Source organism: Saccostrea cucullata, unplaced genomic scaffold (genome assembly GCF_032062105.1).
Source record: "Saccostrea cucullata isolate Sc308-1 unplaced genomic scaffold, CSIRO_AGI_Scuc_v1 ctg397, whole genome shotgun sequence".
Classification (NCBI taxonomy): Eukaryota; Metazoa; Mollusca; class Bivalvia; order Ostreida; family Ostreidae; genus Saccostrea; species Saccostrea cuccullata.
Window position 1 is genome coordinate 208,120 of NW_026924611.1, and position 26,131 is coordinate 234,250.

At 31.8% G+C, this 26,131-nt stretch overlaps 3 protein-coding genes across 3 annotated transcripts; all 3 read right to left on the reverse strand.

Annotated features, from left to right (window-relative positions):
• Positions 1 to 369: 369 nt before the first annotated feature.
• LOC134266855 (uncharacterized) lies at positions 370 to 2,146 on the reverse strand. The gene is made up of 2 exons (XM_062749066.1): positions 2,124 to 2,146; positions 370 to 1,940 (listed from the first exon to the last, which is right to left on the reverse strand). Exon 2 carries the CDS (start codon positions 1,930 to 1,932, stop codon positions 493 to 495), a length of 1,440 nt encoding a protein of 479 aa, XP_062605050.1. The 5' UTR covers positions 1,933 to 1,940; positions 2,124 to 2,146; the 3' UTR covers positions 370 to 492.
• Positions 2,147 to 6,794: 4,648 nt separating this feature from the next.
• LOC134266856 (uncharacterized) lies at positions 6,795 to 9,591 on the reverse strand. Its single transcript, XM_062749067.1, has 2 exons — positions 9,566 to 9,591; positions 6,795 to 8,152 (listed from the first exon to the last, which is right to left on the reverse strand). Exon 2 carries the CDS (start codon positions 8,145 to 8,147, stop codon positions 6,831 to 6,833), a length of 1,317 nt encoding a protein of 438 aa, XP_062605051.1. The 5' UTR covers positions 8,148 to 8,152; positions 9,566 to 9,591; the 3' UTR covers positions 6,795 to 6,830.
• Positions 9,592 to 23,263: 13,672 nt separating this feature from the next.
• Positions 23,264 to 25,790, reverse strand: LOC134266853 (uncharacterized). Its single transcript, XM_062749064.1, has 2 exons — positions 25,770 to 25,790; positions 23,264 to 24,171 (listed from the first exon to the last, which is right to left on the reverse strand). The coding sequence occupies exon 2, from the start codon at positions 24,167 to 24,169 to the stop codon at positions 23,264 to 23,266; it is 906 nt and encodes a 301-aa protein (XP_062605048.1). The 5' UTR covers positions 24,170 to 24,171; positions 25,770 to 25,790.
• Between the last annotated feature and the right edge of the window lie 341 nt (positions 25,791 to 26,131).

Here is a 26,131-nt window from a genome sequence, read left to right on the forward strand (position 1 = left end):
CTTACTCTAGAACTTAAAATTATCTTTCAAAGTAAAGATTTAATCTTAAGATATCAGGTTCCGTTTAACAAAACACTTGTGACATAGACAAAAAAATTCATAGCTTCTTCACATGAATTTAAAAAAAAGTTGTAAATTTTCAGGAAATTTTCAGGAAATTATCAACCATCAAGATGATTATTCAACTGATATAACATCCACTCCTGAAATGTTGTGCATGTATGTGGTAGACCTTTAGTTTTTATTATTTTTATTAAAATGATTTGATCATGCAATCTAACCCAGTCTGATTTATTGTGTCGCCAATTACGTATTATATGATAAACTCAACATTTAAAAGTACGGTCAAATTATTTTATAATAAGTAAACAAGACAAGATTTCTTTTAATAAATAAGCAGTATTATGATCCAACAATATTCTTTTTTTAAATTAATATACATAAATGTTGCATTTAATCTTGATGTAAGGGATCATGCCATATCAGTCTCTACTAAAACAATTCGGCGGTTCTCCTTTCTAGCGCCATGTTTCCCTCCATTCTTCTGCTTTGAGGAGTGAGCGAAATACGGTCCATGGAATCCTCGAAGACATCCCTTCTTCCAGCATCAAGGCGTGACAACATTGGATCAATTTGTCTGTCGTTTGACAATGATCTCAGCCTTTCCATATTATCTGCAATTCTGTTCATTATCGTTCGAGACATATCGTATCCCCGGCCAAGTGACATTTGAGAATCTGAAGAATCCAGAATACTTTCCCTTCTCCCGAGTTGCATATCATTTTCAAATCCAGAGGTTGGGAAACCACTTAGACCACCAACAGACATATCATCAGTAAAAGGATCCATTCTGTTGAACCTGCGGGATTCTAGCCCAAGATCATCGAATAATGTAGAAGGGTACCTTTGGGAATTCGAAAAATACTGTGAAGATAAAGAATCAGAAGGCATATAACGTCTGTCTAAGAGAGGATCTTCTCGATCAGGTGAAAAACCTCTTAAAACATTGGGCAGGATTCCAGCATTTTCGTTCATTGTAGGATTACGAAATTGATCATATCTAGAGTAAATATCTTGATTAGGAAGAATATCGGAATTTGCTTGTGCCATTTGTTGTCTGACTATACCACTGAGGGATTGAATAGCATTAATAAGTGGTTGGTAAAATGATCCTGAAAGAAACTGATCATACCCAAAATTTTCATAATTTTGAGATGAGTCTACAGTAGGAGAACTAAAAGGTGACATCTGCATGGACTCCAAATTGTTTAAAGCGTTCATAGTAGACATTCTCTGTTCATCAGCTAACCTTAACAGATCAGCTTCATTTCCCAGATCAAGGTTATTCAGTTGTGAGTCAAAGGCGCCTGAGCCTAATCGGGATGTTTGTCTGTCGTCTACATATCTAAAAGGGTCTGCAGTAGTTATGTCTTGTTGATCTACAAAACCTGACAAACGTTGGTCACTTCTAACGTCTCGAAAATTGTCCAAAACATCATTGGAAGGTTGACCAAGACGATACATATCTAATTCATCATTAGGGATTCTCATCCGTCCAATGTCTAGATTGTTAGGCAGGCTTAATGAAGACATTCTCTGTTGGTCAATCATTCCGGACAAGCCTTGGTCATTTCGTGAGTACAATGGATCGTCGAAGCGTCCTTCGCGATATTGCATTGATCGGTCTAGATCAGCTCCCATATAACGCTCTCGCATTAGACTATCATCTAAATTGCTCATGCCATCAACAGGTGTTGCGGGTAAGATTTGATCGTTCTCTAGATTACGCAAACTGGTCATATCGCCATCCACCAAGCTTTGCTGACCGCCGAAGTTGGGGTCCATACGGTCATTGAAAGGGTCTGTCAGAAGTGGCTCTTGTGCAGCTGCTGAGACTGCCAAAATGGCGAAAATTATCTTCTGCGCCAACATTTGTTTTTCTACATAAAAAAACAATAAAATTATTTTTAAAATTTCCTCCTATTAATTATTTGATTAAATACGCAAAGGTGAATCTATTATTACTAATATCCACTTAATAAATATGAATATATATGCGAAAGATTAAAGCCTATTGAAATTAAAATAAAATTCAAAAAAAACAAGATTTATGATTTTCCTACCTCTCAGTGTTCCTGTAAAGAAAGAAATGGCAGACAGCGAAATACTGTTAATTAAGATACTTATATTATCTCAATTGGAACACGTCATTGTGGACAGCTAATTAATGATGATAAATCTTAACTAATTACTTCAGTGTTTGATGTCCATTTGACCGTCTCCACTAAAGAGAAATGAAATACCATTGGCTGTGCACGAAACAGCAGATAACAGAATGTTCGTTGCTCCTCACTTTATCTCTTTACAGATGAAGATTTATGACCAAAGAAACCTGTTTTTAACCTCAATCTGCGTTTTTATTTGTCTTATTCACTTGGCATATTTTTGGTGCTTTTTAAAATTTTCTTTTGAAAGCTTTATCTTTTTTTTTCAATGCGTTTTAGCTCTTGAAAATATAATGAAACATATATGAAGATAACGAACAGTATTCAAGATGAAAGGTCTTTGAAAGAATATAAAATAGGTGCAGAGCAGACACGGACCTCCAAAACATCAGAGGTTGAAGCAGGTTGCAACAACGAATAAATTTCACCTAATCTTTCCGCACGCTTGAAAACAGACTAAGACTTGGAAAAATGTGATGAAATAAATTTGAAATAATAAAGCTTAAGTTTAATAAGTAATTTTAAAGCTGTAACTGTTACTTGGTGTCACAAAAAACTTAATATATGCATGTTTTCATTTTTTCTAGACGGACGTTATAAATTAATAATCAAAATACAATTTGTGTAATAAAAAAACATAAAACATATACATAGAACCTACGAATATATATGAATGACTTTCAAAGATAACAATTCATCAAAGAAAAATACAAATACTTTACTTTTTCAACTTTTTAAAATGTATTTCTTATAAGCAGATAGTGCAAGAAATCATCAATCACTTTTAAAATGTGAACACGTGTGTTTCACATTTTCTTACATGTTTTTGAATAATTACAATACCTAATTGTTCTTAATTAAAATAAAGACAGGATAGCAATTTAACTTTAAAAAGTTGGTCAGTCGGTCATACGATAAATTATTCATATATATAGGAATTTTAACCGTATTTTAGAGTCGGTCAACTATGTTTTTCCATCAAATAGGAAAGGTTTAATGTACGAGTAGCGCTCCATTCCTTAAAAGTAATGGAGCCGAGGCCCCGAAGGTGCCGAAGCCCATTACTTTCAACAGTTTCATTAGCTCAGTGAAATGAGTACCGGATTTCTAAGGTGAGGGTTCGATTCTCACCACGGGTACTATAATTTTCTTAATGTAAAACTAAACTTTACAAATTTCTTAAACTCTTCTCTAAAATTTTCTAAGTTCTGTCCTCGGTAGCGGCACGGAAAGTAGAATAAGACCATAACACATTCCGTTTTTAATGGAATTTGCAACTCTCCATTTCTGAAGAGTAATGGAGCGCTCAAACAAAAGAATGACGTCACAGGTGGATTTTCAAAAGAAGAATGTTTCACTAAATATTTTGAAAAAGAAGTTTTTGAAATTATTAACTATGAGGCCAATAAGAAAGTAAATTATACGACAAATAAGAAGAAGTCAGCGTTTCCATCGACAGCATTTTTAAATGCAGAAATATTCTGATATCACTTTCATTTTGGCAACAATTGGGGATGCTTTTATCTCCTAGGCACCTGATTAATACTCTGGAATTTTAAGGGTCCATGTTCATTTGTTTTCATACTTTAGTATTATTCATAGATTGTTTAAAGATAGATTACTCTTCGTCATTTTATTCCCATTCAGAAAGGTTAAGTTTAGGGTAAAATAACAAAAGAAGCATGAAATAAAGTAGATAACAAGAACAAATAACAATAAAAAATTCTGTTCCGAAGAAAAGTTGTCCGGATACTGAAGCATCCGGATATCTGGCGTCCGGATATCTGAGGGTCCACTGTAGATAACCAACAGTTAAGCACAGTACAGAATCACGCTCACACGACATATAAGATAAATCTAAGGATAGTTTACACAATCGTACAAACACACAAATACATGTACTGATTTAACCTAATAAAATAAGCTTCCGAGGTAGGTTTAATCTACTCATTGAATATCACAGTATATACTTGAATTCTATGATAAAGATTTTGATTTATGTATAAAATGTTATACTGCATTCTTTTTAGCTATTCGATGTATGAACCCTACAATTTAATCCTAACATTCTTCATACCAATGTTTTGCAAAATAAAAAAAAAACATCAAATTTCTATATAATTTACTGTTGAAAAGAAGTTAGACAATTTACATTTCACATATAATTTGCACATAAGTTGAAAAGCAACGTTATATAAAGCTCATAATTAAATTCGAGTTCAAAGGTTATAGTAAATGTTTTTAGGTCACAAACATTGAATGCCGTGCAAAATCTGATAGGTCACGCTCACATAAAAAATATGTATAAACACGGGGTCTTCGATCAATTGTAACCAACTCGAAAGCTTATAAAGAAGTTTTGAAAAATAAATAACATTTTTAAGAAATTCAAGGAGTAAAAATGTAAATGTAAGTATAGAGCCATTATTTTTTTTAAAGATATATAGTCTCATATACATTTAACTACAAAGACAAACATATTTTCAAAACATATACTTACTCGCCTCAATCAATCTGATTAAACACTGTTGCAGTTATAAGACTATAGCTTTCAAATGATAAATATTCAATGCATAAATAAACAATATTAATATTCAGTTTATGAATACATCATTATGCCAAAAAAGTTTTGCATATTAATTAAGAACAGACACTTATACCACTATCTGTACATTGGCACGATTGGATTTTGAATATTTTTAAGAACAAAATATTTGTTACTGTACATGTGTTCATAAATTCTTAAAAATATTTGTAATTAGAAATAATACATAACGTAGTGTATCATTAAAGAAAAAAATTAATCCGTCGCTTAAAATTTCAAAGATGGTTTACATACATGTAAATTTTCATCATTACTACACTTCAAAATTAAGGGAATTATCGTATCTTTGGTATTTTAAATAGACAAAAAAGAAATATAAATATACATTAGATAATTTGAATTTTATTCTCAAAATGGTCGGTTTTCTTTCAACGTGTTACTCGGTGAAATATAATACTACATGGTGATCAATTTAAAATCACCATGAATATCGAATTACTATCTAGATTTCTGAAGTAGATGAATTTGAATGATTTAACATATTATACATCGGTTAAGGAGGAATTGTTCTGTATTTGAAACAAAGATAGTGATTACTTCAGAACTGTCATAACATAACATTCATAACGTTTATTCATGTTACTTCATAACATATTTTAGTGGGGTCAAACTTTCTTCGTTTAAGAAAAGGATGTGCATTTATTGAACTTCGATTCTTGTAAACGATCAAATGTTTTTTTTTAATAAATCTTGGTGGCAAGAAATCATGTTACACTGTATTCTTCGAATGCCAAAGCAAAATTAAGATCCCAACAAAAATAATATTTTCCTATAAGCCTGGGAACATCAGAAAATGTAAAGTTTTTGAGGTATAAATTAAGTAAAAATACCTAATTGTGAAGCCTTATTTGTTAAATGGAAGTATAATAACAAAGAATTGACTAGGGTTGGACACTTTAAAGCTTGAAAAAAGACGAAGAATATTTTTTTTAATTTCTCTCGTGCAATAGATACATATAAAATATCAATAAGAAAAAAGATCTTTTGTACTTTTGCAACCATAGTTTTGTCACTCTGGACTGAATGAAATTTTGGCTTTACATGAAAAGTTGTACACAGACATAAAAAAACTGTAGCAAATCATTTTTACATTTTTTTTAATTATAACGTTTTAATCTTTCCAGCATTTCTTATTACTATGACGATGCCACAAACATTGATGATCCAAACCGATAATTTAGGTATAAAACACTTCAAAAATTACTTGAATTATGCATCATTGTATAAAAAAATACTTAATATGGCTATCATTTTTAATATGAAATAACGTGTTTATGAAACATTGATGTGTCCAGTTGGCGGCTAACAGCGAAGGTTATTATCAAAGCAAGTCAAACTCCAAAGGTCAGTTCAGGCCGATATGTCAGTATCGTTATTAAAAGAAGGTCCTGCCACATTGAATACATCATTAAGATATGGTATTCAAAGTGATAATTGTACATAAGTTATTGCTAAGGTTAAAGATTAAGCGTGTCTTACGCCAAAGTCAAGATAATAATATTAAATATATTTATACTCTTGAAAATGTCTTGAAACGACGAAGTACAGAAGCTCTAGAATTATCTGTTCAAACGTTACGGCCGGGGTGGTTTTTTTTAAAGTTAGGGTTTTTTCAAAAGAAGGTTTAACTCTATAGTCAGAGTCGAGGGTAAAAATTTTGTTGTACCCCAAAAATGTTGCAAGCGATACGCCTGAAAAAAAAAAAATATGTAAGCTTTTGCTCCATTTACTCCATCACGATATCAGTTTGTAGTGTTTTTTGAAATAAACTATATTTAAATTTTAAATTGTGGCTTTTATTCAAGAGAGATATATTAGTATTTATCTTCAAATTGATCTTTTTTTAGGTAACTTAAAAAAACCTGCCCTAATATTGATTTCATATGATTTTGGCATATATGGTGTATGGAAAATGCATACCTTTACTGTAAAAAACAACTCTAAAAATCAACAAAAAGAGACACTGCCATTTTTAGAATTTTATTGATAATTAAGTTTATTTATATCACATTAAGTGTTCCTCCTGATCCCGTTCCGGAAGCGCCTGGTGTTGCAGTGCCACCTATCTGGTTAGTTCCTGTTGGTCTTTCCCTTAGAGCCCTCTCTTGGGTACCTGAAGTTTGGAATCGAGGTTCAGTGTTCTGCATCATTCTATCCATTCCCCTTCCACTCATTCGATCAGTAAAACGTCCTTGATCCTGCCTCATTCCGGGTGATCGCATCTGAGGCATTGACCTCATCATATCAAATCTTCTTTGTGGGTCGTTCATTGAATTCATGAATTGTGATGATCTTCGATTCTGACCTTCTCCCCTGCGTGGAAAACCAGTCATGCCGTCCAAAAATCTGTTTCTGTCATAGGGGAATCTATCATTATAGTTGTCCGAAGAAAACCTACCCGAACGCCTCGAAGATCTCGATTGAGAAGGCGTGCGAGGTCTACGGAAATCATTATAGTTCCTTCTTCTTGATAGTATATTCAGATCCAGAAGTCTACCATCTCTGAGCAGACCTAAAGGTAGGTTTTCGGTTAAACCGCCAGGAAGCAAATTGGTTACGCCGTCGGGAAGCAAGGACGAGGTGGTTTGAGAAAGCAACCCGGGAGACTCCCGAGATCCCCTTCCCCTTCTACGGAAATCATTGTAATTTGTTTCTGAAGCCAGAACATTTGCATCAATAAGAGAATTGTCTCCAGTGAAAGGTCTTCCACGAAGGAAATCTGACAGAAAGTCATTGGTTTCAGCTTGTGAACCATCCTGCTGGTTTGTGGAATCGGAAAGACGACCCCCTCTCCTCAACATATCGGACATACCATCACCTTGAGTCGTATCAAATCTGTCCCGTCCCATTCCAAAGTCATTAGGAGATCCACCAATAAACCTTCTTTGCTGGCCCATGCGATCTCCATCAAATCCAAATCTTCTAGAATCTTGTCCTCTCATCATCCCATCACCCATGTAAAACGGGTCTGACCTGGATCTTTGATTTCCTCCCAGCAGTCCGGTACGTCCACTCAACCCAGGCAGCTGACCTAGCCGGCCTGTAGGTCCTTCCAAACTGGAGAGTGGATTTCTACCAGATTGTCTAGTGTTTCCTTGCCTGTTTTGGAGGCTGTTTGGATCGGAAAACCTCCCGATGGCTCTATCGGACATACCATAGGGATCCATCATGCTACCCCCGCCAGTGTTGCCAGAGTTACTGCTTCCCCCTCCTCCTAAGGTGCCAAGAGGGGCGCCCAGGGTCCTGTCTATAAGTCCCTGCTGCTGTGCAGATGTCATTAACACGGCGGCGGCAAGAAGAAACGCTTGTCCCAACATGTTTCCTACAGTGAAAAAAATAACTGTTATCTCAATTTATACATATATAAATTATTATTTATAAAAAAAACCTGTTGAAATACTGTAAATGTGTTTATCGTGTACAATATAATTGGTTTTTGAAAAGACAGCTTTTCTTATCAATGTACTGTATATAATATAAAAAATGTATGTGGGTTTTTTTCCGCAAAAATAACAGGAACATTGCATTTACACAATAGAGAAAGATGCTTTTAAAAAAGATCATTAATACTTGTAAACCCTTTGAAAGATATGCAACTGATGCTAAATATCCCTGGCTAGTTGAAAGCTTACTCTTTGAAAAATAACATGAAATATCGTATAAAGTTGATTAAAATGAAATATAATAAAAACTTTTATTAACAATAATTATTTTGAGTATATTCTGTAATATTTTTATTCACTTTGATACTTTGAAGATATATTTAGCGACATAAAAAATTGATTTTTTTCAAAAAAATATCTTATATAAGTTAAAAGCGATAAAATATTGTTATTGCAACAATTATTGACTTTTAATTTATGGTTCGTATTTACGTCATGTCATTAATGCTTTAAAAATCATGAACTTCTGGTGCCTTTCATTTTTTAAAAAAAAAGCATATCTACATACTTAAAAAAAAATATGAGAAATGTTCTCATGTATTATAAGTTGTGTTGTTAAGTAGCCTGCAGTGAAATTCTCTTAATACTCTAGAATTTTTTTTTTATAGATACCCTCACAAAAGCTATTCCCCTTGTGAAGATTCTTATGTCATCATTATTTAATTTTTTTATGTGTAATTAAAATATTTTTGATCTCCGATTTTTTTTGTCCAGATTCTATTGAATTTTCGAACAATAAAATTGAAATAAAATTGAAATTTCATTGATGATGATATATTTTTTTCCAACTAAATATCAGTCCATCAAAAACTAAGAACAAAAAAAAAAAAAGAAATTACCGATTCATTTTATTTTTTATCATTAGCATCGGGTCCCTTTATCATCGATATATTGATAAAATGTAAAAAAGAACATAAAAATGATATGTCGCTGAGACAGGTCTAGTTTTTATCGTATTAAAAAGACAACTTATTTCAAAGATAAAAAACTGATAACATTCAGAAAATTAGAAAATAAAAATATATGTCTTTTAAACATGTCTATCTTTATATTTTTTCTTATAAAAATAATTGCTTACGTCAAATATAATATGATTGGATTTCAAATTTTAATAAAGATTTTTTTGTGTGTTTGTGAAACATGTGCTTAATGGATGAAGAAAATATACTTTGTCTTAATATTTCACAAACAGTGAATACTCAAACTAAAATAAATGTTGTGCATTTAAATTTAGAAACTTACATAAGGATTTTATGCATTTTTAAAGTAGTTTCTAAAAATGTTTCACCTACCTTTTGTCTTCCCTACTACCAACGGTGGCGGATGACGGCAGAAAAAAGGGTTATGCAACCTCTTATAGTCACTAGAAACGCATAAATCATTTTGCTGGATAATTAATTAAATCTGATGATAATAGATGGAATTCGGATACCACGAAGTATGATGTTAAATCAATTTTCACACTACTAAGAATTAAATGAATGATGTTGGTCCTGCTACGTATATCAGACACAGATAATGCTATTGTTGCTGTTTTATAGATGATGATTTATTATCAAAGGTCCTCTTAATATATTCTTTCTTGTTCTCGTTTCTTTCAGTCATCAGAAGAACTTTATTCTGTCTACTTGAATTACGAATAATAAATATGTGTTCACTTTTTTCTTTCTTTTTCCTAGAATTATTCCATTGATTTTTTTTTAGTTTTGCAGAAGAAGACTTTTTTTCAACATTTAATTTTTCCCGGTCTTTCGGATGAGACCGTATAAACCAGTAGAGGTGGCCCTATGTGTACTATAAATTCTAATTTAAAGCAGTAGATGCTGGCTATAACGGTTGTATTTATTAAGCTTGCATAAGATTTATGACCTCATATAAAACCATACTTTCAATGGCCCTGAGTGCCGAGCACTGTGAATTCCTAATTTAACGCGAGGAAATAATTATCAGTAATTTTGCGAGAAGCGTCACTCGCGAATTAAAATTACTCGCTTTTATTTTAATGATGTTGAAGTCTATGTAAAATCTCCTGATAAACCAACCATTTGCAGGTTATTATACTCGCGATTTGACGTTGAAGAGCCCATTCGCGATAATAAGTACTCGCGAAAAATTAGGAATCTACAGTAGAGGACAAAATGTGCAGCTCTCCACCGGCAAGTGGTGGCGTCTCCATATGAGTAAAACATTCTCTAGAGGGACGTTAAACAATATACAATCAATCAATCAATCAACTTTTTTTTAAAAATTATGATTCCACCTTTAAAGATTATTTGTCTTTTCCGTTGTCTTATTTACATATTTAGAATTTCAGAAAGCAATTATCCCTGAGATGTTATTTCGCGATCATGACACGGGTGTGACCGGTCGTCAGAGAATGTTCACTCTTATATGGAACCTGATCAGAAATTTGATGCTTGTGTGTTTCCACTGCTCCATTTTTCTTATCCTTTAATTTACATTTGAGTTGAAAAACTAGTCGTTATATACATGTATTATTTCTTCTTCTTTTTTTTTTTTTTTTTTTTTTTTTTTTTTTTTTTTTTTTTTTTTACATTTTTGTCGCTGTTGAATTGCTGCTGCAAGTTTGGTGATTTTGTTATTTTGGTCAGAGCTGATACCTGAATTTAGACAATTTTAAAAAAGCGTATCGTATCGTTTTGATTGTTTATGATGTAACTTTGTACGCAACGATAAGTCCGGGTAGCAAAAAAGATAAACAAATAAGCAAGACAAATATAAAAATATAAAGAAATCTAAAGAATAGTTTAGTTAGGGTCTTTTTTTTTTTAATTTAACAAGGAGTAGAGGAAACATGATCTTCATAAAGAAATAAATATTATTAAGGTTCAGTCTTATTATACAATTTACATTTTTTATATCTTTCATAACATTTTTTTGTAATTGATGCATTTAAATACGGGGCAACATAAAAAAAAGACCCAACTAACGATGCTTTCAACATGCACAGAAACGTTTCTTTTAATTTTCTTTACCATTAATCTATGAAGAATAATTAAGATAAAATGAAATTTAACAAAAAAGATACTCGTATGTCCGTACAATTAAGTGATGTTTTATTATTTTTCGTTAAGAGTTCTAGCCAGGGGTTACTACGTACTCAGGTTGGTTTAATAATCAGAACACATATTTTTTAAGAAAAAATTAAGATAAGGTGCATGTGACCTACGAACAGATCCCTATCCTTGTTTTGGCTGAATAATTACAGTGAGCGTCTCGCTTCGCTCTACAAATGTAGAGTAATAAAATTTGATTCATCCTTATTGCAGGTTATAAGTACAATGCATATCGGGGAAATTTCTCATTGGATGAGGTCGAGATCCCTAATTCGACTTGAAGTATTTCCACTTTCACAATTTTTAATGGTTCAAAGTACATTAACTGCATTAATGTTCATTTAATATAGTCTTTAAAATCAAAGTTACATTGCAGGTTCAAGAAAATGTTCAACCAAGCCTCTTTCTTTACTCCTCACTAAGATATTAACAGAAGTGAAGGAAAAACTTCAATAGTACTGTGAAACAATATATTTAAGAAGTGGTGTTAATTAGATGTGAAGACTAAAAAATTCTGAAGAACGTTTGGACAATTTGAAATCAAAAGATTTAGCTAAAATCAACAGTTAAAATACTTACGACTATTCAACTTTATACACAACCATTCCGCACGATAAAAAAGTACAGACTTTTTGAAATCATTGATAGATGATATTTCAATAAAAACGAAACTCGTAAATTTACTTACCTTGTCATTTGTCATACCAAAATTATTTTGTTAAAACACATTCTGATTGCACAACCAAGTACTCTGAAGTTGACATCAAATAGATGCTCAATTTTCTGATTGACAATATCTATGTGAATTTTGGAGACCAGATCTTCCAACAATCTATTGGAATTCCTAGGGTACAAATTGCGCTTCTTTATTAGCAGACTTATTTTTATATTCATATGAAGCAGAATTTGTGCAAAATCTTATGCGTGAAAAGAAAAAAACACTTGCTTCTGCCTTTAACTCGACATTTAGATTTATCGACGACGTATTTTCAATTAACAATGGTAATTTCTATCCCTATTTCATATATGTCAATACGATGTATCCTGGTGATCATCAGATAAAAGATACCACAGAGTCTGACACATCTGTGAACAATTTTTAAAACGAGGTAAATTATTGAAAAACAAGTTGATGAATATAGAACATCAGCAGTCTCTCTTAAAGTCAGCATTTTGATTGTTCTATGGTCGATACAGTGACCTTGTCAAAAAATATAATTTATTATTGAGTAAAATGCTGAGTGACGTTTTTCAAACTAATTTCTAGTCCATTGTTTGCAAAAAAACATTATGGAATCAGTATGAAAATATCCCAGTGTTGCTCATAAATGTTATTCAATGCTTACTTTTTAGCTCATTTGTTATACAGATTCAAATATTGCAGCCTTATAACGAGCAAGCAAAAGGCTTACGACTCAAATTTAAGGAACAGAACTGCTCTTTTGCATTTTAAGAACTGTCCTTCTGCCGAAAACCAGTCATTCACTAAATTAAACTCCTACACAGCTAGGTTAAGAATGCTTTAGGAAATACGCTTTTTGATATTCCGAAAAAGATAAATTTGTTGTTGTACTTTTTAAGCATAATTTTTGATTCATTGGAATTTTAATTTTTTTATATACATGTATATGTATGAGGTCTCTGCCGAGTTTGGCCAAAGTGATTTCATTTACATCAGCTATTTGTCATGTGACATTTATGACCATTTTTGATAATATTTGTTATACGGCTACAAAAGTTGTAAAACTTCAGCGATAAATTTTAATTATGAAATTTATTTTATTTTCTTAAAGGCAAATTGCTTGACCAAAAAAGTGCTAAGTTCAACTTTAACATGCCCCACTACCTTTCCCCACCATGCCGGGGAATTATACAAAATACCAGTTTCTCAGCATCTACATATTATATTATAAGCAACTGCTGCCAAATTTTCAGAAAAACAGGAATTATTTATTAATCTGTGCATTATCTTTTTACTAGATCATTTAAATAGATAATACAAGTTTATATCCAAATATTTTCCTTAAAAGGAGAAAAAACAATCTTGGCTATATGCAGCTTGTTTTTGCATAAACTCTTGCATAAACTATTAAAAGCACAACTGAGTGAAAATGTCAGTTATTGAACTAACACTACATGATATTACATAAACTTATATAACAAGTGACTGGGCTTAAAACAAAATAAATGCTAGTAGTTAATGACAAATTGACTAGTTAATCATCCTGACAATTCAAGACATAATTCTTCCTAAACACATGACAAAAAAGCCTGGGTAATGGCAGTATAATGGTAGAAAAACACTTTCAAAGCAAAAAGAGTGGTCACAAACAAGCCATTAAGAAAGGCAACATGCTGCCTTTAAATATTCAGCAAGAAGTCATCACATGAAATTAATGATTTTTTAAAAATATTTTAAGAAAGGGAAGGGGCTCTGAAATGCATATGGCTTCAGAATGAAGATGATGAACTTACTTATATTTAAATCATGAGTCACTTATGATAATAAGTACAATATATATTAGTTTTAGTTTAGTTTTGTTTTGTTTTTTTTTTTTTTTTTTTTTTTTTTTTTTTTGATGTTGCAAATTGCTCTTTTGGTGAAAATATTAACGCAAATGTACAATTAGCAAACACGGACCTCCAAAACATCAGAGCCGGGATCAGGGGCCATGGAGAAGTAAGCATCCCCTCCCGACCGGTCACACCCACCTTGGGCTTCTAGTTAAGTTTTGAAAAATAGGTGTAAGCATATAATTTATTATCGGGAGGAAAATATTGATTTTGAGTCATTTTTGATGCGCATAATGGCATTTAAAAAATCACCTAATAAACATCAAAAGAATAAAAATAGTGATAACCATGACAACCATAACACCCTAATAATCCTGATCACTTTGGTTGACATGATACAATTATTCAGGCAATTTTGTTTGTAAGAATTGGAATAGAATTCATAAAGCAGATATTTTTCTCTCGTTCCCTTGCAATCACTTTCTTAAGGTATTTGTACATGTATTCATTGTACATGTATAACGACCTCATTTTGTACCTCATAAATGAATGGTCAGGTTTTCTAAACCAGGGTAACACGGTGTTATCAAATACACTGTAAAATTTCTCGACCATAGAAATTTACACCTCTGATTATTGTCAAATTATCTGAACCCTGAGTTTTACATTGAAGTCTATGGGCAGCACATGTTTTTTAGTATACTGTTAAAAGTAATTTGAATTTTAAACAAATATCTTGGTGAAAATATGCATAAATGCTCTTTACTTTCTATGAAATAAAAGTAATCATTTAGTGCCGACACTTTGAGGTACGTCCAATACACGATGTTTTATCGATATTGTCGACATGGCTGCAAGTTCTTGTCCTCCTAATTAGCACACTCCACCTTATTTATAAGCATTGATAAATATTTCTACATCACACTGTTGGATGACATTGAGTTGACATTGCAATATCTTATTCTCAAAACATATTAAATATGACAATGCTGGATAATCCTTTTGTTTATCTCTGTAAATGTTTGCGAGTGAGTTAAGGCTAAATATGCTCGTTTCTATGCAAATGAGCTAATAAAAATTCATAAGTTGCATATTTTATGCACAGAGATACTTAGTACGCTTTACCCACAGCATAAATGCAAGTGCCTATTATGACGTCATATCATGACGTCATTGTTCTCTCCCATTCAAGGTAATAAAACACATCAACAAAAACACGTCAGCGCAAGGGCATATCATGTTTAATTTAAAATAAACAGTGTATAATATTAAGGAGAATATTCTTAAAATTAATAAAATTGCTGCACAAATCCTTTGCACTTTCTCAATCGATAAATCTTTTGGGAAATTTATTCTGGACTGTGAATTTTTACCCTGTTTAAACTTAAAAGTACACGAATAATAACCAAACAATTGCAGTGCCGATATTTGTGCAACAATATTTTAGATCCTTGGTCTTTTTATGCCTTGTTCCTGTAAAACAAAGTATGGTATGTCCTTGCGCCGACTCGATTTTGTTGATGTTTCTTACAAACGTATAGGTCGATGACGTCATAATAGGACGTCATAATGTGTACTGGCTATCGCATGTAATAGGTACCACGGATGTATTAAAGAAATAAGGTATAAGGTATTTTAAATCATCTATCGGGATATAAATACGGGTTGGTCACGAGATTAAATTCCATAAAGCCCGAATGGATTTTTGATGAATTTGATCTCGTACCAACCCGTATCTTTAGCCCGATAGATGTTTTAAAATGATACCTTATTACTTATATTTACATTTATTACTTCTTCATACTTTAAATTTGCCTGATTTTGACTTTTAACGCGTGAAATGCATTATTTTTCAAACTCAATGGCAAGTATGCAATCAACTGAACGCGCGTCGACCCTTTATGACGTCATTGAGAAATTACGTTGAACGTTTATTCATACGCACATGTGACCCTTAAACTGATTGCTGTATATAATACAGTATATAGATACGCATTGCTTTCAGTAGTATTATATAAAGGAAAATATTTGCAAATTTATATATTAGAAAACAAGTCTTAACATTTTCTATGCATATTTTGAATTTAATTAAATATTTTACATAATTGAAGGCAACCTCCATATGTTTAACGCATTGCTTTGCTGATAAACAATTTGATCGACAAATATTAACATTTTCAACCCTTTTCGTCGACATCACAATATCTGTCCATGTCAAGTATATAACGTGTAAATGCTACCTTTCATTTTATTATTTATATCGATATATATATATATATGCAATTTTTTAATGAGAAGAAGACCTCGTATCAAAATTGTTTTTGTTAACTGTTGACGTTGGAATTCCGTTTGATATCGAACTGACATTTGGAAAAATATGTACCATGTTTTGCTATCTTGATAACACCGTTAACAAAATTAAAAAACACTGAAAAATGGATATCGAGAGACATCGTATCAAAGTTGCAAATCTGTGTTCTTGTTTACATCGTTCACATCGTCGATATCGTGATGTTATCGATGTCAAGTCAATATTGGACGAACAATGCCTTCTTATTTTTCTTCTTTACATCGTTCACATCGTCGACATCACTATATCGGTCTATATTGAGTTGACATAGTGTCAACATTTCCTTCTGTTGTTTTGATAGATGTTTTACTTGGTAGAGATGGTAAATATCATATTATACTGAACCTTTTAATATGTATTGTAAAAATGAAATATTTATAAGAAAAGACTTTGTAAGACACTACTGCACCAACCATTGATGGAGCTTACAAAAGAAATCAGCTATTATTATGAAATTGAAAGATTTATGTATAAAAAAAAAGTAACGATATGTCTATATATGAAAAGAGATGGGTATTTTTTCCCCACTGTTCTCTAATGGTAAAATTGTACTTGTACGTGTTTAAAATAATTATGTACTTGTTTCAAATCATTATGATATCCATTTTTTTTGACAACTTATCTGTTGATACATACACATATTGTATGAAAGTGGTGAGAAAGGATTTGTTAGCTTTTTTCTCATTGAAAAATTGTCCTGGTCAAATTTATAGTGTTCATATTAATAGTAGTTTACTTATTATAGTGTCATGTAACTTGTTCATATACATGATAAAGTGAATAGTCATTTGATCAGAATTATAATATATCATGCAGATGTTAATACCCAACTCGTTTCTTGAAAATATTTGTCATCTTGAAAGTATGACTATAATGTACATCATAAGATTTCATAAATTTTATATGTTCTATGTATATGTACTATGCACTATATTGTCCTTAAATTCCACTGTTTGTTAGTTTGGTGAATCCAGGGCTCCCCAACCTTGGCGCCATCCATGGAATCTTATAATGCTGGGGCAATAAATAAAAAAAACAACATTTCCTTCTGTTTTCTTCTTTACATCACATCATTCACACCATTGACATTGCAATGCCCAATCGATATCGATTTGATAATTTGTGAACCTTGCCTTCTGATTTTTTTTTTATTTTTACATTGTTTACAGCGTCGATATTACAATCTTGATCGATATCGAGTCGACATCGTGTAAACATTGCCTCTTTTTGTACCATGCATTGGACATAACTTACGTGTATAACTAAATCAGGTTCGTCATGTGACCTTAAACTGATTGTTGTATATAAGTATATGTACATGTATACGTGAGTACAGAAAGTATGAATAAGTAATAAATTTTTGTTTGTGGTTCTTCTCTTTAATTCAGTAAGATAGGTCCTTAAAGTTATCAATGAATATTCATTGCATTTTTTTGAATAATTTTGAAAATAAAAGATGTTCTTAATATAATATCACACTGATTATGCTGCAAAGTTGACTGTGTAGAAATTATAACAATGTAGACGATGTGAACGCGATATCGTAGCAAAATTGTTTACACTGCAATGTCGACCTCAACGATGTCAGCATACAATGTAGAAATAATAACAATGTAGACGAAGTAAACGCGATATCGCATTAACAAAGTCTACATTGCATTGCCGACGATGTCGATATATAACAAACAATAATAATTTAGACAAAGTGAATACTATAACACATCAACATTGTTAACCTTGCGATTTTGACGATGTTGACATAACGTAGAAATAATAATGGGCATAAATGTATTAATCTAGCATTTGAATTAGATTTATTTTCTTTATCGTTATTTCTTATCGCAATGTAATTTAAATATTTTAAACTTATTCAAAATTTATCAAACGACTACATTACACATTGAATTCCTTACGTCAACACATTTTGTAAATATAAGTACACTTCAGAAAAAGCCGCCTTTACATGATTTGCTCTGAATTGTTCAACGATGAGGCAGAAAACTGCAGCATGCTAAAATCAAAACTTAATGCTTATAACGCAAGAATCTCAGGTACGTTTCTCTTTCCAATCACTGCGCTACAGAATAATACATAAACTGATTTGCTTGCATGATATCGATGAAAATGTGACCTCAAAGCTAGAGTTAAACATTACATCTGTGTCCTGATAATGACATGTATATGATGTTCCCGTTTGTCAATCCTGTATTTGCCTTTTTTTTTTTTATTTAATATCAAGTTTCTGCTATCATCTAGTTAATGTACCAGTTCTTAAGCTTTTTAATAGACAGTGAAATTCTGATCGTGGATAAACAAGCCACAAAAATGACATTATAAAAATATATTTTTAAATCAGAAACATTGTGTTATTCTTCTTAGATATAGACGTCCTGGATATTTTAAGGATATTTTTTTCTTTTTAAGAAATCTTTTTATTTTCTAAACATAGCGAATAGTTCATGAATTTATTTTTATCCTTTTAAGAGAACTATCTAAAACAAAACGAAAATATGGTCTGGTGGAAACATGTGATTTCTAAAAGATTGTTCTTGTCCTTCCTTGGCTACCAAATGGTTCTCTCATTCTACGTCAGCCAATGGTTCTGAGAGCATTATCCAAGGTTCTTTCCCAAGTTTCCTGCACCTGTGCACAAACTGTTAATAATGCAGCAGCAAGAAGGAAAGCATATCCCAAAATGATCCTTCATTTAAATTGAATAATTAAAAAAAAACAGTTGAGTTGTTCTCTCTAAATAAATAGAAATTATATCTTGCAAAATGAAATTGATATACGAAGGCTGTTCGAAAATAATCAACTTTTTTTTATAAAGAGATAGAATGAAAACTTTAACAAATTTGTTAAGTTTTATAAAAAAAAAGAATAAAACTAAGGTTCAAAATTCCTTACGTAATAAGATCAGCTATTGAACATCTTACCAAATGTAAAATTACATAAAATGTCGAGCATATCACTAAAAAAATGTCGTATAGATTTCTTGGTCTACAAGTCAACTTAATTTTGTCTTCGATAATTGATAGCAATCGTGTTTTTGTTCAAAAATTGATTGAATGGAAACAAATCCTCAATTATATATCAGTTTTAAAAACGAGAATCTTAAAATTTTTCTAAATTATTTCTTTCATAGAATATGCGGAAGGAGTTGATCTTTGCGTCGCTGGTTCGAATCCCATTTTTGGACGCCTTAACCGGTCCTTCGGATGAGACATTATAAACTGAGGTCTATTGTCGCAGTAGGTTATGGCACGATAAAAATCACTCACTGCTCAATGGCCGTAAGTGCTGAGCATAAGACAAAATTTGCAGCTTTCCATCGGTAAGTAGTGGGGTCTCAGTATGAGTGAAAAATTCTCGAGAGGGACGTTATTTACATACAATCAATCATTTACAACAGTCCGGACAGAACACCTTCATTACATGTACTACAAAAAGTTAAAGGTATAGCGATGCTAAAATAAAATTATTTTATCCCCAACGTAATACAAATCCATTTGAATTTATTAATTAGCATTGGAGTAAATAAATTACTTTATTTCATGACTTGATCATCCAGCAACCCTATCGTCGACCCACTGATATACTGTTTAAAAAACTGAATATTACTAAAGTTTAAATAAAATATGGAATTATTTATCGCGTAAAGAGAAGCACCACACGCGAAATAAAATTACTCGCCTTTATTTTTAGTTGGAATCATTATTCTCGCGATTTTTTGCGATAATAAGGCGAAAAATAAGGAATCTACAGTATATCTTTTTAGTTGGACGTTTTTGCTAAAGGTACATGTGTATATGCCAATTTTTAAACAAGAAATGCTTTTTCAAAATAGGCGAATAATCGTTATGTCTTATACATAATGTCCGATATTCATTGCCAATTATACTTATCTTGATATATAACTGGAGGAATATTTGGAAAAATAAGGAATCTAAGTATATCTTTTTATTACGTTTTTGCTAAAGGTACATGTGTATATGCCAATTTTTAAACAAGAAATGCTTTTTCAAAATAGGCGAATAATCGTTATGTCTTATACATAATGTCCGATATTCATTGCCAATTATACTTATCTTAATATATAACGGAAGGAGGAATATTTGTAAACATAGAGATATCGCAATATGATGTAAGCAATTGGATGAGCCTCCTGGGTGGTGTATGACTTTTGTTAAAAAAAAACTGATAACAATTGTATTTAAGATCTTTTAAGCATAAAAAAGCAGATTATTTTAAAGATATTTAAGTTGGCTTTCAAGTTTCTTTTCAATGTAGATCAACAAGATTGACGCAATACTGTAAAGGGTTTCGTAATACTTTTTTAAATTTATTTTTATTATTTCATAAAAATGAATTTAATCATTTAATATTTGTATATTTAAATTGAAAACAAAATACACAAGGATTTTTCGATATTTTTATTTTTTTTTACATCCTATTAATGTTCTTCCTACCTTTTTGTATTCCCTTCAAGCAGTTTTGGCGAATGACGGTAGGAATAGGGTTATGCAACTATTTATAGTCACTAGGAAAGCATTAATCATTGTGTTGCATAACAAATTACATCTGAAGATAATAGATGGAATAAAGCTACCTCTTAAAATGATGTTAAATCAATTTTCTCACTACTAAGAAATGGCATTGGTCCTGCACCGTACATTATGCACAAACCATTTTTTGTTGCTATTTAATAGATGAAGACTTCTTTTTTTATCAAAACTACTCTTCATATATGTATAATCTTCCTTGTTCTCGTTTCTCTACGTCATCAGAAAAACAAAGTTTACCCCATAGCAAAATCATACAGTCACATAATTATTTCAACTGAAAATTAATAAATGTTTTTATCGTAAGAATTAAAAAAAAATCAAATACATTGTATCAATGTGTTGCTTTCTCTCGATCTTGACAATCGGTAGAGAATGCTCACTTCTCTATGGCACCTGATCTAATATCTGATGTTTTATAGTCATGTATTTACTCTTTTCAAACGTTTGCATTTTTAAATGGACTTTTGATCTTGAATACTTTTCTTCATCTCTATATATTGTTTATATTATCTACTTTTTTACTCGTTGTTGCTATTTAGCTGCTGTTGCAATTTTTATGAATTATGATGCCTTCCATTGAATATAGACAATTTTCCGAGTATGTGTCGTTTGGACTGTTTATGATGCTACTTTGCATGCAACGTCAAGTCTGTGTAGCAAATACTTGTCAATATATTTCAATATATATAGCGTCAAAAATATACATACATCTAATGAATAGTTCAGTTAAGATTTTTTTTTACAATACAAACTGTGAAATGAGCAACCAAATTCTCTAAAAAAAATCAATTAGATTTATTTGTTAATTTTACATATATCGGTATCTTTCTATAACAGTATCTGTATTTTATGCATAGATTCAGAAGACAAAAAGAATACACAAAAATGAAATGATTCAATTAACAAGGCTACCAGCATGGCTAATAAGGTGTCTCTAGATTTCCTTCATTATCTATCTTAATTCAGAATAAAGAAGAGTAGAAAAAATATCAATTTAATAATGTGTCTGATTAATTGCGATATACATATGCATATTTAAATTTTTTTCGCGTTAATAGTGCATGTTAAGGATTACAATTTGTGTGGGTTTATTAATTAGAACACATTTCACCTTTATTCCTGGAAAACCTGAAATCAGATGTATGTCAGCTTAGCAATGATCCGTATGCTTTCTTGGCTTGATGATTATAGTAAGAGTCTCGCCACGCTCTACAAATGCAGAAAAACTATAAAGTTTTTCTCCATATTGCACGTTAGAATTGCAATGCATGTCGAGGAGATTTCCCCATTGGATGAGATCACATGTAACCGAGATCCCTGATTACACTAAACGTTGCTCATAAATATTATTCACGACTGACGTTTTGGCTTATTCGTAATGCAGATCATTGCTGCAGTATTATGAGTTTTGGTTCGCTCCAACGTGAAACAAGATTGTTGGAAAGAGTGTAAAATTGAGTCTAATAATTTTCTTACTACGTCATATTCTACTATTTTTACTAAAATAGAAACGACACATAATGGCGAATAGTCCCAATATCCAAACATTTGTTATATATAATATTGTTTTTTTTTTTATCAAATTTCTTAATCTTTTTGTAATATCAATTTTAAAATAAATGCATACAAAATTCACTCAAAGCTTACAATAATTAGACCCTGAAGAAATCATGTATTGCTTTAACGAATAGTTTGGGAATGATAAAGGAACATACAGGATGATGTATTCATTTACTTAATCTTTAAAGTTTAAGGTCCGCTTATTATTTAAGATTTTCTAAGAAGGTATAGGAAAGAACGAAATCATTTTCATATTAAGCCATATAACAATGTTTTAAGTCCTTTGCGATTTTGAGTTCATTACATCTTTTCAGTCGCTACGTTATTTTCATGTAGTTTTTGGATAACATAATTATAAATTTATTCTTTTGTTGTGTCAGATGACATTTACAATACTTTTAGCATTTCTTGCACGAAAAAAATATACTGAAATGTTTTATGCTTTTATTTGATATTTCTTTAAAATTTATATATATGATTAAGGTCAGACAAAAAATTTCTTAGGTTTTACTTTGAAGTTGCATGGAGATTGAAAAATACAATTTTTCACATTTTGCTTAAACATTTTTTTTCTGTATTATTATCAATATATCCTCGTTCATTAACACACGACTTAAGACATGTAATAGAACAAAATCAATATTTTAAAGATTCTATTTCAAACAATTGCTTTGTTCGACAAAGAATTAAACTTGAAAAAGTCTTGCTCAGTTCTAACTGATAAAATACTAAAGCTTTTATTAGAAATATCAAATACATAGTAATATTAATTCACCGTGTCTTCTTGAAATCAAATTAAAGCAAGAATCATGCAAGTTCTCTTTATTTTAATTCATTACATTACATTAAAAAAGATCTAATGGGCCTTTTTGCTCCTGTATTTAATGTAATGTAAATGTAAATCCTTAAACAACGTCGCATTATCTATATCGTTCCTCTAGATCCGGTGTTACTGTTCTCGTATCTTCTTCCAAGACGTCTGCTATTCGTTCTCCCCAGACGTCGTCCTTGACCCCGCGTACTGCCAAATGACCTCATCATACCCATGTTATCACCCAGTTCGGAAGTTAAACCTTCCATAGACATTCCAGGGAATGAATTGGTTGAATCAAAGTTATCCATGAAGTTGGTGGACATACCGTCTGCTTCTGAGTTGCGGCGTGGGAAGCCGGTTAAATCGTTGTATATTCTGCCGTCGCCATTTTGATATCTCCTGTTCATATTATACGATTCCATTTCTCTTAAGTATGAAGGTGATCGTCTGAATGAATCCAAAATGGGTGAGTATTGGGAATTAGATCTCGAGAAATCCATGCCATCTCTTTCAGAAAACATTGAATTTCGGCCATTGGGCATTCTTCGATCATAATCTTGCATAAATCTGTCATTCCCATTCGTAAAACGATTTGAGCGCATGGTAGAATCTAAAAATCTTTTACCCCTGGAAAGACCGTTGGCCATGTCAAAATCAGAACCTAGACTTGTCATCCTTCGGTCGCCTCTAAGAGTATCAAACCTTCCTGACGTCATGTCCTGTCGGTTCATACCATCCAGGTCGTATGCATCAGAACTTGAACTGCTCAAAAGTCCATTTCTCAAGTTGCGCGAACCCATTGTGGACAGTCCATTTTGGTTGAATTGCCTGTCGAGCCTTTGGTTATTTCCTACGTCTCGTTGATTGTTCATGTCCATTGAATCAGAATATGACATTCGTCCTGTTTGGTCTCGTCCGTTTGAAGGGCCGTAAATGCCATTTCTGTCTAACATTTGCCGATTCTGTGCAGATGCTACCGCCATTGCAGCGACGAGGAGAAAGATATTTCTCAACATCTCTACAAAAAAAAAACAAGATTCGTTTGTGAAAGACTGATGCCCCCGTATGGCAACATAGTGAGGATTAAATTCTTCTTAAATGCAAATTAAACTGTGTTGGTATCCAATGTAAGGTCTGGTCACAAGAAATACAATTTTGAAATATGAAAGCGCTTAGCACTACCTGTTTAAAATGTATGGCCAAGGATAAGTTTTTTGAAAGGTATATCAATCTCCAGGGTCAAGGTAACATGGCAAAGGGTCAAAGTTGTTGTTTTTTTTTTTAAAATGACTTGTCACAAGGATTACATATTTAAAATATGAAAGTCTTGGTCCAAACTGTTTTCAAAAGTTATAGCAAAGGTTAAAGTTTTTTAAAAGTAGATGGAACTTCAAGGTCAAGATCAAAATTCTTTATGTCAAATGGAAGGTCTTGTCACAAGGATTAAATATATATTTGAGTATTACAGTCCTAGCCCTAGCCTTTCAAATGTTATGGTCAAGGTTCTCGGTATGTGAAGGATACGGAGATAACGAACAGTATTCAATCTCAAAGTCAAAACAACACAAAACAAGAGCAGAGCAAACACAGATCTCCGAAACATCAGAGGTTGGATCAGGTGCCATGGAGGAGTGAGCATTCTCTGCTGACTGGTCACACCCGCCGTGCGCTCATAGTTATGATCGTGAAATAACGGAGAAATCCGTCGTCAATTCAGTGTATAAATGATGGACTAATAACTGGTATGAAAAACGTCAGTCAGCATTTGACTCAATGATAAATTGTATTTGCTGACAAGATCATTGTATCGACCATAGAACTTACAAAATGATGACTTTAAACGAGATTGCTGATATTCTTGTTTCATCAATTTGCTTGTCAATAATTTACCTTGTTTTAGAAATTGTTCATATGAAGAGCAAGCTTTTGCGTACTGAATCAACTGAGATATATACACTCCGTATAAAGGTGGTGAATGTATATTGCTGCATAAGTAAGGGAAGTTGACAATAGAAACGTTAAACTCGTCACGTTTATCATTTAATTTGGTTGTTAGGTTGAAGCCCTAACCACTCGAAAGAAGGTAAGTTTTTTGTAAGTACGGAAATCTCCAAGGTCAAAGTCAAAAAGTAAAGTTGTTGAATTCAAATGAAAGGACTTCCCAACAAAAATTATATCTGAAATATGATATTTCTAGTATCTATCGTTTTAAAGATTTGGCCAAAGTAAAAACTTGGATTTTTTGTGTAAAAATTGGTCAAACTCCAATATCATGGTCAAATTTGGTGGCATCAAAAGAAGGGTCTTATCACAAGGAATACACATGTGAAATATAAAAGTCACAGCTCCACTAAATCAAAAATTATGGGCTAGGTTAAAGTTTTTGCGGACAAACAGACAGACAGAGAGACAAAAACTATTTATCCCCGAATATTGGATTACAGATGCATAAAAGATATTTATTGTCAACACTGTAAAACACTTAAGAATACAAAACCAAAACCTTTAATCAGTGTTTAAAGAGAGTTTAACTATTTATGTCTTATACATGTATTATAAGACTTTCAAAAAATGGTTAAATTAGTTAAAATTAACAGTTCATTAATTGGTTCTTACCTCTAGGTTTGCCAAGAAAGGAGGAAGGTGAGGTTAGCGACAGTAAGCAACTCGACCAGCAACTCTTTATATACTCTAGATTTTAGTACGTCATTGTTGAAAATAAATTTATTGTGATACATACACATAAGTTTCCCCAACCGTTGATGTCATATTGACCTTTTATCTGTGATTGATAAAAGTAATTAGAAAAGTCTCTCATCCGAGACCTTCTGCAATGATGTTTCAGTGAAAAAAATGTTTTCCGATATAATAAAAATTAAAAGTGAATTTTCATGTTTTAAAAGACTTGAAAAATAGAATAATCAGAGAATATTATTCATCTTAAAATGAGAAATGTATTAGAATATAAAAATTATTTT

Coding starts and splice junctions, on each gene's coding strand:
- LOC134266853 (XM_062749064.1), bottom strand. CDS start 24,169: ATGTTGAGAAATATCTTTCTCCTCGTCGCTGCAATGGCGGTAGCATCT.
- LOC134266855 (XM_062749066.1), bottom strand. CDS start 1,932: ATGTTGGCGCAGAAGATAATTTTCGCCATTTTGGCAGTCTCAGCAGCT.
- LOC134266856 (XM_062749067.1), bottom strand. CDS start 8,147: ATGTTGGGACAAGCGTTTCTTCTTGCCGCCGCCGTGTTAATGACATCT.